The sequence below is a fragment of the Nerophis lumbriciformis genome, linkage group LG20 (assembly GCF_033978685.3).
Source record: "Nerophis lumbriciformis linkage group LG20, RoL_Nlum_v2.1, whole genome shotgun sequence".
Taxonomy (NCBI): Eukaryota; Metazoa; Chordata; class Actinopteri; order Syngnathiformes; family Syngnathidae; genus Nerophis; species Nerophis lumbriciformis.
In genome coordinates this window covers 6,531,442-6,544,838 of record NC_084567.2, presented here as the reverse complement: position 1 = coordinate 6,544,838, position 13,397 = coordinate 6,531,442, and the positions used below count along the sequence as shown (strand labels likewise).

General features: G+C 39.9%; 1 protein-coding gene across 1 annotated transcript; it reads left to right on the top strand.

The window, feature by feature from the left end:
• Positions 1-6,400: 6,400 nt before the first annotated feature.
• LOC133619380 (uncharacterized) lies at positions 6,401-12,582 on the top strand. Its single transcript, XM_072915274.1, has 3 exons — positions 6,401-7,031; positions 12,183-12,518; positions 12,569-12,582. The coding sequence occupies exons 1-3, from the start codon at positions 6,728-6,730 to the stop codon at positions 12,580-12,582; spliced, it is 654 nt and encodes a 217-aa protein (XP_072771375.1). The 5' UTR covers positions 6,401-6,727.
• Positions 12,583-13,397: the final 815 nt, after the last annotated feature.

The following is a 13,397-nucleotide window of genomic DNA, read 5'->3' as shown; positions in this document are numbered from 1 at the left end:
CTCCATGAACAGTAAGATAGATGATGCTTCAAGTGCTTGGTTACTCCTTCTTCAGTCCAGGGACCTTGGGCCTCATGTGTCAAGTTTGTGCACGCTCAAAAACCTGCACTACACCCTTTTTCACTGCAGAGTTGAGATGTATCAAAACTGTCGCAATAGCAATTATGTTAGGCAAGCAAATAGTTTATACCGGGGCGAGCAAGTATACCAAGCAAGAGGTACACGGTAAAGCGGGGCTGTGACTCCTCCCCCTCCACCCAACGTAAAACAGTAGTAAAATAAGCAATCAGTAACCCCACTTAAAATGCAGCATGAGACACTGCACACTGATATAGTTCTGTGAAAATGATTGTCTTCTGTGCAAATGTAAAGAAAGTGAACAGTGTGTGATTTACTGCAATACTGTCAGTCTTTGAACTTTTTATTTGTGCTTTGTTGAAATTGTTCACACATTGCACAACTTTTATTTTTCTATCAATACACATTATGTCTAGAAGACAGGAAGTAACTCAACACTCTTGAATAGTTTCTACCTCAGTTTGTATGGTTTGTTGAGTTAGCACAGGATTAATATGTGGAAATGACAAATGAGGTAGTTGATACATAAAATAGTTTTTATTCATTCTTTATTTAGTTTTTTGTTCAATTCTGGATGGGTTGTGACTTAAAGTTTAATAGAAACACTGAGATTAAGTCTAAGTTCATTGTGTTCTTTAAGGTGTTTTTGAAAATGCACCATTTTTTCCCCTCTAAATTTTCAACTAACTTGAATTGTTTTGTCAAGATGATTATTTGTGATATGTACATTTTCAGAATGTGTTTGTTCTATTTTGGGCCAAAGTAAAATAAAGAAAACAATCTGAAGTTGTCGTAATTGTATTTTTAAGTTATCATTCCATGATTTTACCCGTCCCGCCCACGTGGAAATAGATTTTCCTCCATGTGGCCCCTGAGCTAAAATGAGTTTGACACCCCTGCTGTAATCTGACTCATGTGAGCAGGTTACTGTATAAACACATTTTGTTATAAGTTATAAAAATGTGTTCAGTTCTCAGAGACACATCAATGTCAGGCTGACAATCGCTCTTCCGCTTTCTCCAAACACGAGAACAAAGCAGCTCCTACTGACTTGTGATTGGTCAGACCGTGCCCATCTTAATCACATGGCTAATTTCAATATAATAAATTGTGATGTAACACAATTGAATATCTTATTTGCTCAGACAGTAATGTGTTTATATAAGTTTAGATTGGGTTGTGATGTTTGTAATGGGGAAAGACGTTAATGTGTCTTGTTTTCATGTTTGCATTTAAGATAGTTGACATTTATCATGATAGCTGTTAACTGGCGATTAGTGATGTTAAGTGCCTAAGATGGTAGTTATTGATTAGCAGTGCGATGAGGGCTTTCTGCTGGTGAGTGATTAGCACTACAGTTAGAGCCACCTATCGCTAGGTAGAAATGAGCAGTTTCACCAACATTTTTATGTGAAACCATATTACTAACTGTCTGGTGTTTTACAGGAATCATGGAAGTTTATTGTCATACCAGCACACGATACACATGAGATGGCACACAATTTAGTAGCACGTGAACAATAGGATTGGTCCTGGTGGAGATCTACACTCTAAGTGCTTTTCTTCTTTATTCAGAGTAATCATTTGACTTTCTAAAGGTTTTTAACTAAAACAACTAAGTGGGTTGAAAAATATTTCTGTGTTTCTTGTAGTATTTAAAATGTAAGATTTTTTTCCCTCGATGTATGACCTTTTTCTGGTTTGAACAACAGCCATAGAAAAAGTCTGTGCACGTGCTTGTATATGTATATTTTTTATTTTCAAAGAGTAGTTGTCCATTATTTGATGTTAGATACTTTTGCTAACAATTGTTTAAAAAACAAGAGTAAAATACCTTTATTTTGAAAAACAACTGATGTCGAGTATGAAACGGAAGTTGCTGTTTTATAGCGCATGCGCAAATGTACTTGATGCCAAGCAAAAAGACGAAGACCGCATGCTATGGTTGTTCGGAGAATGTTCGAATTCACGATCTTAAAGTCATATGATTCACAGCAAATATAGCAACAAATATCTCAATTCGTATTTCCCAAAGCCATGAAACGTGCATTGAGTTTGGAGCGATATGTGAAGTGAAGATTGAAGACGTGATAGAAGATGGACGACTACTGCTATGCTAAGATGGCGACGTCCGCTAAAAGAGAACATGAAAGAGAATCAACTTCCAGCAAATCACCAACGGAGATAAAGACGAAAGATGAAGGTGAGTGAGTTGAAGTTTTGTCATTTGAAAGCTATTTCAAGCCCTTAAAGACTAAATGAGCTGACCTTGTTGAAGAATGTAAACAAAGGACCGCCATGATTGTTAGCTTGAAGAAGGCAGTGGAGTTCACATCAGAGGAGATGAAAGAATGCAAAAGTCACATTTAGAAACTAAAAGCAAAACAACAACTCTGTTAGGCTCGTTTGGTGTGTAAGGAAGGGATAGTAGTTATTTTAGAGTTGGGACACGATGGACAGATTCCGGCCAGAGAATCCTTTAATCATCTTTATTGCTGAAAGGTAGATGTGAATGTGAATGTGTGTGTGTGTGTGTGTGTGTGTGTGTGTGTGTGTGTGTGTGTGTGTGTGTGTGTGTGTGTGTGTGTGTGTGTGTGTGGTCTAAACAAATAGAGAAAAGAGGAAAAATTACAATCCAATTATATACTCATTAATATGCAGCAATATACATGTATATGCATACATAATATAATATAATATCATCCATCCATCCATCCATCTTCTTCCGCTTATCCGAGGTCGGGTCGCGGGGGCAGCAGCTTAAGCAGGGAAGCCCAGACTTCCCTCTCCCCAGCCACTTCCACCAGCTCTTCCCGGGGATCCCGAGGCGTTCCCAGACCAGCCGGGTGACATCGTCTTCCCAACGTGTCCTGGGTTTTCCCCCTGGCCTCTTACCGGTTGGACATGCCCTACACACCTCCCTAGGGAGGCGTTCAGGTGGCATCCTGACCAGATGCCTGAACCACCTCATCTGGTTCCTCTCCATGTGGTGGAGCAGAAGCTTTACTATGAGCTCCCCCCGGATGGCAGAGCTTCTCACCCTATCTCTAAGGGAGAGCCCCGCCACCCGGCGGAGGAAACTCATTTTGGCCGCTTGTACCCGTGATCTTGTTCTTTCGGTTTTAACCCAAAGCTCATGACCATAGGTGAGGATGGGAACGTAGATCAACCGCTAAATTGAGAGTTTTGCCTTCCAACTCAGCTCCTTCACCACAACGGATCGATACAGCGTCTGCATTACTGAAGACGCCGCACCGATCCGCCTGTCGATCTCACGATCCACTCTTCCCTCATTCGTGAACAAGACTCCGAGGTATTTGAACTCCTCCACTTGGGGCATGGTCTCCTCCCTAACCCGGAGATGGCACTCCACCCTTTTCCGGGCAACAACCATGGACTCGGACTTGGAGGTGCTGATTCTCATCCCAGTCACTTCACAAACCGATCCAGTGAGAGCTGAAGATGCTGGCCAGATGAAGCCATCAGGACCACATCATCTGCAAAAAGCAGAGACCTAATCCTGCAGCCACCCAACCGGATCCCCTCAACGCCTTGACTGCGCCTAGTAGAGATGCGCGGTTTGCGAACACAACCGCGGAGTCCGCGGATAATCCGCGGGTCGGGCGGTTGAAATTAAAAAACAATTAGATTTTATCTGCGGGTCGGGCGGTTGAAATTTAAAAAAATTAGATTTTAAATAGATTCAGGCGGGTGGCGGTTAAACCAATTCGGAAATATATATACATAGTTAAATGTTGTTACCCACATACGAAAAACGAGCAGCACTCTTTGAAACAGGCAATTATTTATCAGCAGGCACTGCACTGCAGCACAACACAACAGAAGAAAAAAAAAGAAAAGATTGCAACGCCGGCAGCAAACGTGGTACGCGACAAACTAAAAAAGGGAAAACTAAAGACCAGGGGAAAAAAAGGCCAGCAAAGTTCAGCGTGGACTCGTTTTTATGAGGTTGTAAATCAGGATGATAGTAATGCTGGCTACGTGATTTGCAAGAGCTGCGACGCTGTTTATGTCTACGACAGTCACAAAACCGGGACATCTAACATGGTGCATCACATTTGTGCAAAACCATGATAAAGTGCAGTCTGATGGGTTTGATTTCCCCCCTTCAGCTATTTGCCTTGGCCAATAAGTTGCAGGTAATTTATTATTATTATTTATTTAATTTTTTTTGTTTAAATAGAGATGACATACATATGTTATTGTATAATTTAAGTTTGTGCGCGTGATTGACAGCCTAAGGCTTATGAGGCACATTTTTTATTATTTTTTTTATTTCAACTTAAAAATGTATGAGCCTATGCCTACAACATAGGCTATGTGTTTATCTTTATTTTCCTGCCTGTCGTTGACAATGGAGATTGTCTGATATTTTGTCATGGCTGCAGATCAATCAATAAAGGTTCATCTTTGTCGCAAAATTGTTCACTGCTTCACTGTGCACCCCGCCCTCGTCCCTATTTGAGCATTATAACGTTAACAAGTGAAATCATTGAAATAAATTCAGAAATTTTTTTCACCTAACGAAAATGTAGGCCTAGTCTTTCTAAAACATTTTTTTAACTTCTTAAAAGCTTCGTTCTGCTTGCTGCAACTGCGCACACAAAGTGTGAGGAACGCACTCCTGATCTGAGGGCATTGGCAACAATAGTCAACACTTTCTTAATGGAAATGACAATAATATTATAATAATGATAAATAATATTATCACGCATTAATATCTCTCAGCCACTAATGCGTGGCCAAGAGATATTCATTTGTGTGTGATGATACCGGGTAGAAGGAGACGGCACTGAGACAGGGAGAGCGTTTAGCCTGGGGCGTATTTATTCAAAAGGGAATTATATATATCTCTATATAAATATATATATAATAATAATAATAATATATATATATATTTATATATGTATAATTCATACAATATATTATATGATATTATACTATATATTATATTATACTATATTATATTATATATATATATATATATATATATATATATATATATATATATATATATATATATTAGATGTGTATGTAACCAAACAGGAAATGGGTGTCAGACTATGTGTGGAATTTAACTGGAGGGTTTTACCGTAAGTGTTGGAGGTGCGTGTTGAGAGGAGCGGTGCTGTCAAGAAAGGGCGAGGCAGGCAGGGTTTGTCCAGGGGCGGAAGCGTGGTCGGGAGGCAGGAGGAGGATCTCTGGTGGCGGTTGTTTAAGTAGTCGTCCTTCTCATGGAACGCAGCTGCCTGCCGCAGTTTGAGTGACGCGCACACGAGCGCGCTTGAAGGTGCGCTCAGCGCGGCTCCCAGATGATTGCGCACTGGTGTGCGTCTGGGCCGTGACAGCGTGGCACGCATTGAATGTCTCTGCTGAATTGGATCAGTCTCCTTTCTTTAACAGGCAAAAGCTTTATAACCTCACTAATGCCTTGCATCGTCTATATTAGATATATAAGAACGGGTGGGTGCGGGCGGGTGTGGTTTTGATAAAATGTTGGTTCGGGTGGATGGCGGATGGGTGACGACTTTTGTGATGCGGTTGCGGATGAAATAATTGCCTATCCGCGCATCTCTAGCGCCTAGTAATTCTGTCCATAAAAGTTATGAACAGAATGGGTGACAAAGGGCAGCCTTGGCGGAGTCCAACCCTCACTGGAAACGTGTCCGACTTCCTGCCGGCAATGCGGACCAAGCTCTGACACTGATCGCACAGGGAGCGGACCGCCACAATCAGACAGTCCGATACCCCATACTCTCTGAGCACTCCCTACAGGATTTCCCGAGGGACACGGTCGAATGCCTTCTCCAAGTCCACAAAGCACATGTAGACTGGTTGAGCAAACTCCCATGCACCCTCAAGGACCCTGCCGAAAGTATAGAGATGGTCCACAGTTCCACGACCAGGATGTCCACGCGATGCTGCAGAGTCTTGTCAACCAAGACATTCCCACAGCATCCAGAGCCTTAAGGAACTCCGGGCGGATCTCATCTACCCCCGGGGCCTTGCCACCGAGGAGCTTTTTAACTACCTACCTTGTAACTAATCGACGGCCTCGTCCTTCCGACCAAAGAGTGGAGCTTAATGGACCCAGTGTTACCCCCGACAAAACATGGGCCCTGGAGTAAGTCACCGCCGCACAGTGGCATTCAGATGAAAGAACGGTACCGGTTCTTTTCAAAGGTGGTATAGTACCGATTTCAATTGATTAGTACCACAATATTTTATTAGTAGCAGTATACTGTACAACCCTACTACACACACATACAGTACATAGACGAAAGTGTGTTTTTGTTGTTTGTGTCTTGCAGACGTCCAGCAGCTGATCGGTAATCCAGAAGAAGTTTCCCCTCAGTTAGGGGGGAGCTCCACTTTGAAGCAGGAGACTCCACAACCACCCTGCATTAAAAAGGAAGAGGAGGAACTCTGCATCACTCAGGAGGGAGAGTGTCTTCTAGGACGAGAGGAAGCTGATTACACCAAGTTTCCACTGAGTATTCTCTCTGTGAAGACTGAAGATGATGAAGAGAAACCACAAGTAGACAACCTCTTACCTCCACTATCAGATAGTGAGGCTGAAGACGAGGTTGAAGAACCTTTGAGCAGCGATAAAGACTGTGAAGGTGATATGAGGACTCACACTGACAACAAACACTCTGAATGCTCTACAAAGAAGAGAGGTGAAACATGTTTCAGCTGCTCAGTTTGTGCTGAAAGTTTTACTAAGAAGAGCCGTTTGACTCGACACATGAGAACACACACAGGAGAAAAAACATTTATTTGTTCAGTTTGTGGCAAAAGCTTTTCTCAAAATTGCATTTTGACTGAACACATGAGAACACACACAGGAGAAAAACCATATAAGTGTTCAGTGTGTGGCAAAAGCTTTTGTGTTAAGACCAATTTGACTAAACACATGAGAACACACACTGGTGAAAAACCATTTAGTTGTTCAGTTTGTGGCATAAGCTTTTCTCAAAATAGCTATTTGACTGAACACATGAGAACACACACTGGACTAAAACCATTAAATTGTTCAGTTTGTGGTACAAGCTTTCCTCATAACGGCTCTTTGTGGCGACACATGAGAACACACGCTGGAGAAAAATCATTTAGTTGTTCAGTGTGCTGTAAAAGGTTCTCACGTAATGCAGACGCAGTAAAACACATAAGAACACACAAGGGAAAATAACCAATTAGCTGTTTAGTTTGTGGTATGTTGCTCATATGTGGCGACATCCACCCTACCCAGGACCTCCTCACTGCTTCTTTCACAAATATCTGAGGTATTCATACAAACTTGGATTATTTGAAGCATAATATTATCTACTCATGACCCCATGTCTTCTCTGTATCTGAAACCTTCCTGAACAGTAAGATAGATGATGCTTCAAGTGCTTGGTTACTCCTTCTTCAGTCCAGGGACCTGGGGCCTCATGTGTCAAGTTTGTGCACGCTCAAAAACCTGCACTACACCCTTTTTCACTGCAAAGTTGAGATGTATCAAAACTGACTAACGCATAAGTGATGCTGGGTAACTGTTTGCATAACCAAGTGCCAACTTTTACTCTTCAGACTGATTGATGTGCAAATCAGAGACATATGAACAATTAACCCCCAACACCCACAACCCAACCCCCACCTCCCTCGACATGGTCCTGGTGGAGATCTACACTCTTAGTGCTTTTCGTCTTTATTCAGAGTAATGATTTGACTTTCTAAAGGTTTTGAACTACTAAGTGGGTTGAAAAATATGTATGTGTTTCTTGTAGTATTTAAAATGTAGAATTGTTTTTCTTCAATGTTTGCCCTTTTTCTGGTTTGAACAACAGCCATGGAAAAAGTCTGTGCACATGCTTGTATATATACATTTTTTATTTTCAAACAGTAGTTGTCCGTTATTTGATGTTAGATACTTTTGCCAACCATTGTTTTAAAACAAGATTAAATTGCCTTTACTTTGAAAAACATCTGTTGTGGAGTAGGAAACGGAAGTGTCTGTATTCTAGCGCAAATGTACTTGACGCCAAGCAAAAAGACAAAGACCGCATGCTATGATTTTTTGGAGAATTTTCGAATTCACGATCTTAAAGTCATATGATTCACAGCAAATATAGCAACAAATATCTCAATTGGTATTTCCCAAAGCCACGAAACGTGCATTGAGTTTGGAGCGATATGTGAAGTGAAGATTGAAGACGTGATAGAAGATGGACGACTACTGCTATGCTAAGATGGCGACGTCCGCTAAAAGAGAACATGAAAGAGAATCAACTTCCAGCAAATCACCAACGGAGATAAAGACGAAAGATGAAGGTGAGTGAGTAGAAGTTTTGTCATTTGAAAGCTATTTCAAGCCCTTAAAAAAAGTGTTGATGAGAATTTAGCCGATTTTTCAACAATGTACAAACCCCGTTTCCATATGAGTTGGGAAATTGTGTTAGATGTAAATATAAACGGAATACAATGATTTGCAAATCATTTTCAACCCATATTCAGTTGAATATGCTACAAAGACAACATATTTGATGTTCAAACTGATAAACTTTTTTTTTTTTTTCAAATAATCATTAACTTTAGAATTTGATGCCAGCAACACGTGACAAAGAAGTTGGGAAAGGTGGCAATAAATACTGATAAAGTTGAGGAATGCTCATCAAACACTTATTTGGAACATCCCACAGGTGGACAGGCAAATTGGGAACAGGTGGGTGCCATGATTGGGTATAAAAGTAGATTCCATGAAATGCTCAGTCATTCACAAACAAGGATGGGGCGAGGGTCACCACTTTGTCAACAAATGCGTGAGCAAATTGTTGAACAGTTTAAGAAAAACTTCTCAACCAGCTATAGCAAGGAATTTAGGGATTTCACCATCTACGGTTCGTAATATCATCAAAAGGTTCAGAGAATCTGGAGAAATCACTGCACGTAAGCAGCTAAGCCCGTGACCTTCGATCCCTCAGGCTGTACTGCATCAACAAGCGACATCAGTGTGTAAAGGATATCACCAAAGGGGCTCAGGAACACTTCAGAAACCCACTGTCAGTAACTACAGTTGGTCGCTACATCTGTGTGTGCAAGTTAAAACGCTCCTATGCAAGGCGAAAACCATTTATCAACAACACCCAGAAACGCCGTCGGCTAATATGAACTGATACAAAGTGGAAAAAAGTTCTGTGGTCTGACGAGTCCACATATTAAATTGTTTTTGGAAACTGTGGACGTCGTGTCCTCCGGACCAAAGAGGAAAAGAACCATCCAGATTGTTATAGGCGCAAAGTTGAAAAGCCAGCATCTGTGATGGTATGGGGGTGTATTAGTGCCCAAGACATGGGTAACTTACACATCTGGGAAGGCGCCATTAATGTTGAAAGGTACATACAGGTTTCTGAGAAACATATGTTGCCATCCAAGCAACGTTACCATGGACGCCCCTGCTTATTTCAGCAATACAATGCCAAGCCACGTGTTACGTCAACGTGGCTTCATAGTAAAAGAGTGCGGGTACAAGACTGGCCTGCATGTAGTCCAGACCTGTCTCCCATTGAAAATGTGTGGTGCATTATGAAGCCTAAAATACCACAACGGAGACCCCCGGACTGTTGAACAACTTAAGCTGTACATCAAGCAAAAATGGAAAATAATTCCACCTGGGAATCTTCAAAAATGTGTCTCCACAGTTCCCAAACGTTTACTGAGTGTTGTTAAAAGGAAAGGCCATGTAACACAGTGGTGAACATGCCCTTTCCCAACTACTTTGACAAGTGTTGCAGCCATGAAATTCTAAGTTAATGATTATTTGCAAAAAAAGTTTATCAGTTTGAACATCAAATATGTTGTCTTTGTAGTGCATTCAACTGAATATGAGTTGAATATGATTTGCAAATCATTGTATTCTGTTTATATTTACATCTAACTCAATTTCCCAACTCTATGGAAACAGGGTTTGTAAAGAAAGAGCCGCCATGATTGTTAGCTTGAAGAAGTCAGTGGAGTTCACATCAGAGGAGATGAAAGAATGCAAAAGTCAAAATAAGAAAGTGAAAGAGCAAAACCACCGCTTCCTATTTTGGGCAAATGCCAATAATGAATTATTTAGCTTGCATTACTAAGCTCAAAATAGCTATTTGAGTCGACACAAGAGAACACGCAGGTGAAAAAACATTTAATTGTTCAGTTTGTGGCAAAAGCTTTTCTCAAAATGTCAATTTGACTCAACACATTAGAACAAATTTAGGTGAAAAACCTTGTAATTGTTCAGTTTGTGGCGAAAGCTTTTCTCAAATAGCTATTTGAGTCGACACATGAGAACAAACACAGGAGAAAAAACATTTAATGGTTAAATTTATGGTAAAAGCTTTTCTCGAAATTGCAGTTTAACGGAACAGATGAGAACACACAGGTGAAAAACCGTTTAATTGTTCAGTTTGTTGCAAAAGCTTTTCTCAAAATTGCTAATTGACTCGACAAATGAGAACACACACAGGTGAAAAACCATTTAATTGATCAGTTTGTGGCAAAAAAATTTCTTAAAATAGCTATTTGAGTCGACACATGAGAAAACACACAGGTGAAAAACCATTTAATTGTTCAGTTTGTGGCAAAAGTTGTGTTGACAGTTGGAAAACCATTTAATTGTTCAGTTTGTGGCAAAAGTTGTGTTGACAGTTGGAAAACCATTTAATTGTTCAGTTTGTGGCGAAAGTTGTGTTGCTTCAAAATGTTATTGTAAGAAAAGCTTTTGCCACAAACTGAACGTTTATATGATTATTCACCTGTGTGTGTTCTCATGTGTCGCGTCAAACGGCAATTTTGAGAAAATCTTTCGCCACAAACTGAACAATTAAATGGTTTTCCAACTGTGTGTTCTCATGTGTTGAGTCAAATGGCAATTTTGAGAAAAGCTTTTGCCACAAACTGAAAATATATATGGTTTTTCACCTGTGTGTGTTCTCATGTGTTGAGTCAAATGGCAATTTTGAGAAAAGCTTTTGCCACAAACTGAAAATATATATGGTTTTTCACCTGTGTGTGTTCTCATGTGTCGAGTCAAACCACAATTTTGATAAAAGGTTTTGCCACAAATTGAACAATTAAATGGGTTTTCACCTGTGTGTGTGTGTGTGTGTGTGTGTGTGTGTGTGTGTGTTCTCATGTGTTGAGTCAAAGAGGTATTTCAATTAAAGATTTTGCCACAAACTGAACAGCTAAATGGTTTTTCACATGTGTGTTTTCTCATGTGTTGAGTCAAATGGCAATTTTGAGAAAAGCTTTTGCCACAAACTAAACGGGTTTTCACCTGTGTGTTTTCATCTGTTTAGTTAAATTGCTATTTCGAGAAAAGCTTTTACAACAAATTGAACCATTCAATATTTTTTCTCCTGTGTGTGTTCTCATGTGTTGACTCAAAAAGCTATTTTGAGAAAAGCTTTCGACACGAATTGAACAATTAAATGGTTTTTCACCTGTGTGTTCTCATTTGTCGACTCAAATAGCTATTTTGAGAAAAGTTTTTGCCACAAACTGAAAATGTATGTCTTTTTTCCTATGTGTGTTCTCATGTGTCGAGTCAAACCACAATTTTGAGAAAAGCTTTTTGCCACTAACTAAACAATTAATTGGTTTTTCACCTGTGTGTTCTCATGTGTCGACTCAAATAGCTATTTTGAGAAAAGCTTTTGCCACAAACTGAACAACTAAATGGTTTTTCACCTGTGTGTGTTCTCATGTGTTCAGTCAAACTGCATCACTCAGGAGGGAGAGTGTCTTCAAGGACGAGAGGAAGCTGATTACACCAAGTTTCCACTGAGTATTCTCTCTGTGAAGACTGAAGATGATGAAGAGGAACCACAAGTAGACAACCTCTTAGCTCCACTATCAGATAGTGAGGCTGAAGACGAGGTTGAAGAACCTTTGAGCAGCGATAAAGACTGTGAAGGTGATATGAGGACTCACACTGACAACAAACACTCTGAATGCTCTACAAAGAAGAGAGGTAAAACATGTTTGAGCTGCTCAGTTTGTGCTGAAAGTTTTACTACAGAGTGCAATTTGACTCGACACATGAGAACACCACACAGGTGAAAAACCATTTAATTGTTTAGTTTGTGGCAAAAGCTTTTCTGTTAAGTGCTATTTGACTCAACACATGAGAACACACACAGGAGAAAAAACATTTAAATGTTCAGTTTGTGGCAAAAGCTTTTCTCAAAATAGCATTTTGACTCAACACATGAGAACACACACAAGTGAAAAAACATTTAATTGTTCAGTTTGTGACAAAAGCTTTTCTCAAAATAGCATTTTGACTCAACACATGAGAACACACACAGGTGAAAAACCAATTAATTGTTCAGTTTGTGACAAAAACTTTTCTCAAAACTGCCGTTTGACTGAACACATGAGAACACACACAGGTGAAAAACCATTTAACTGTTCGATTTGTGGTCAAAACTTTTCTTTTAAGAACCGTTTGACTGAACACATGAGAACACACACAGGTGAAAAACCATTTAGTTGTTCAGTTTGTTGTAAAAGGTTCTAACATAAAGCTGTCGCAGTAAAACACACAAGAACACACAAGGGAAAATAACCAATTAGTTGTTTAGTTTGTGGTATGTTGCTCATATGTGGCGACATCCACCCTACCCAGGACCTCCTCACTGCTTCTTTCACAAATATCTGAGGTATTCATACAAATTGGATTATTTGGAGCATAATCTTATCCACTCATGACCCCATGTCTTCTCTGTATGTGAAACCTTCCTGAACAGTAAGATAGATGATGCTTCAAGTGCTTGGTTACTCCTTCTTCAGTCCAGGGACCTGGGGCCTCATGTGTCAAGTTTGTGCACGCTCAAAAACCTGCACTACACCCTTTTTCACTGCAAAGTTGAGATGTATCAAAACTGACATAATTAAAATGCAGCATGAGACACTGCACACTGATATAGTTCTGTGGAAATGATTGTCTTCTGTGCAAATGTAAAGAAAGTGAACAGTGTGTGATTTACTGCAATACTGTCAGTCTTTGAACTTTTTATTTGTGCTTTGTTGAAATTGTTCACACATTGCACAGCTTTTATTTTTCTATCAATACACATTATGTCTAGAAGACAGGAAGTAACTCAACACTCTTGAATAGTTTCTACCTCAGTTTGTATGGTTTGTTGAGTTAGCACAGGATTAATATGTGGAAATGACAAATGAGGTAGTTGATACATAAAATAGTTTTTATTCATTCTTTATTTTGTTTTTTGTTCAATTCTAGATGGGTTGTGACTTAAAGTTTAATA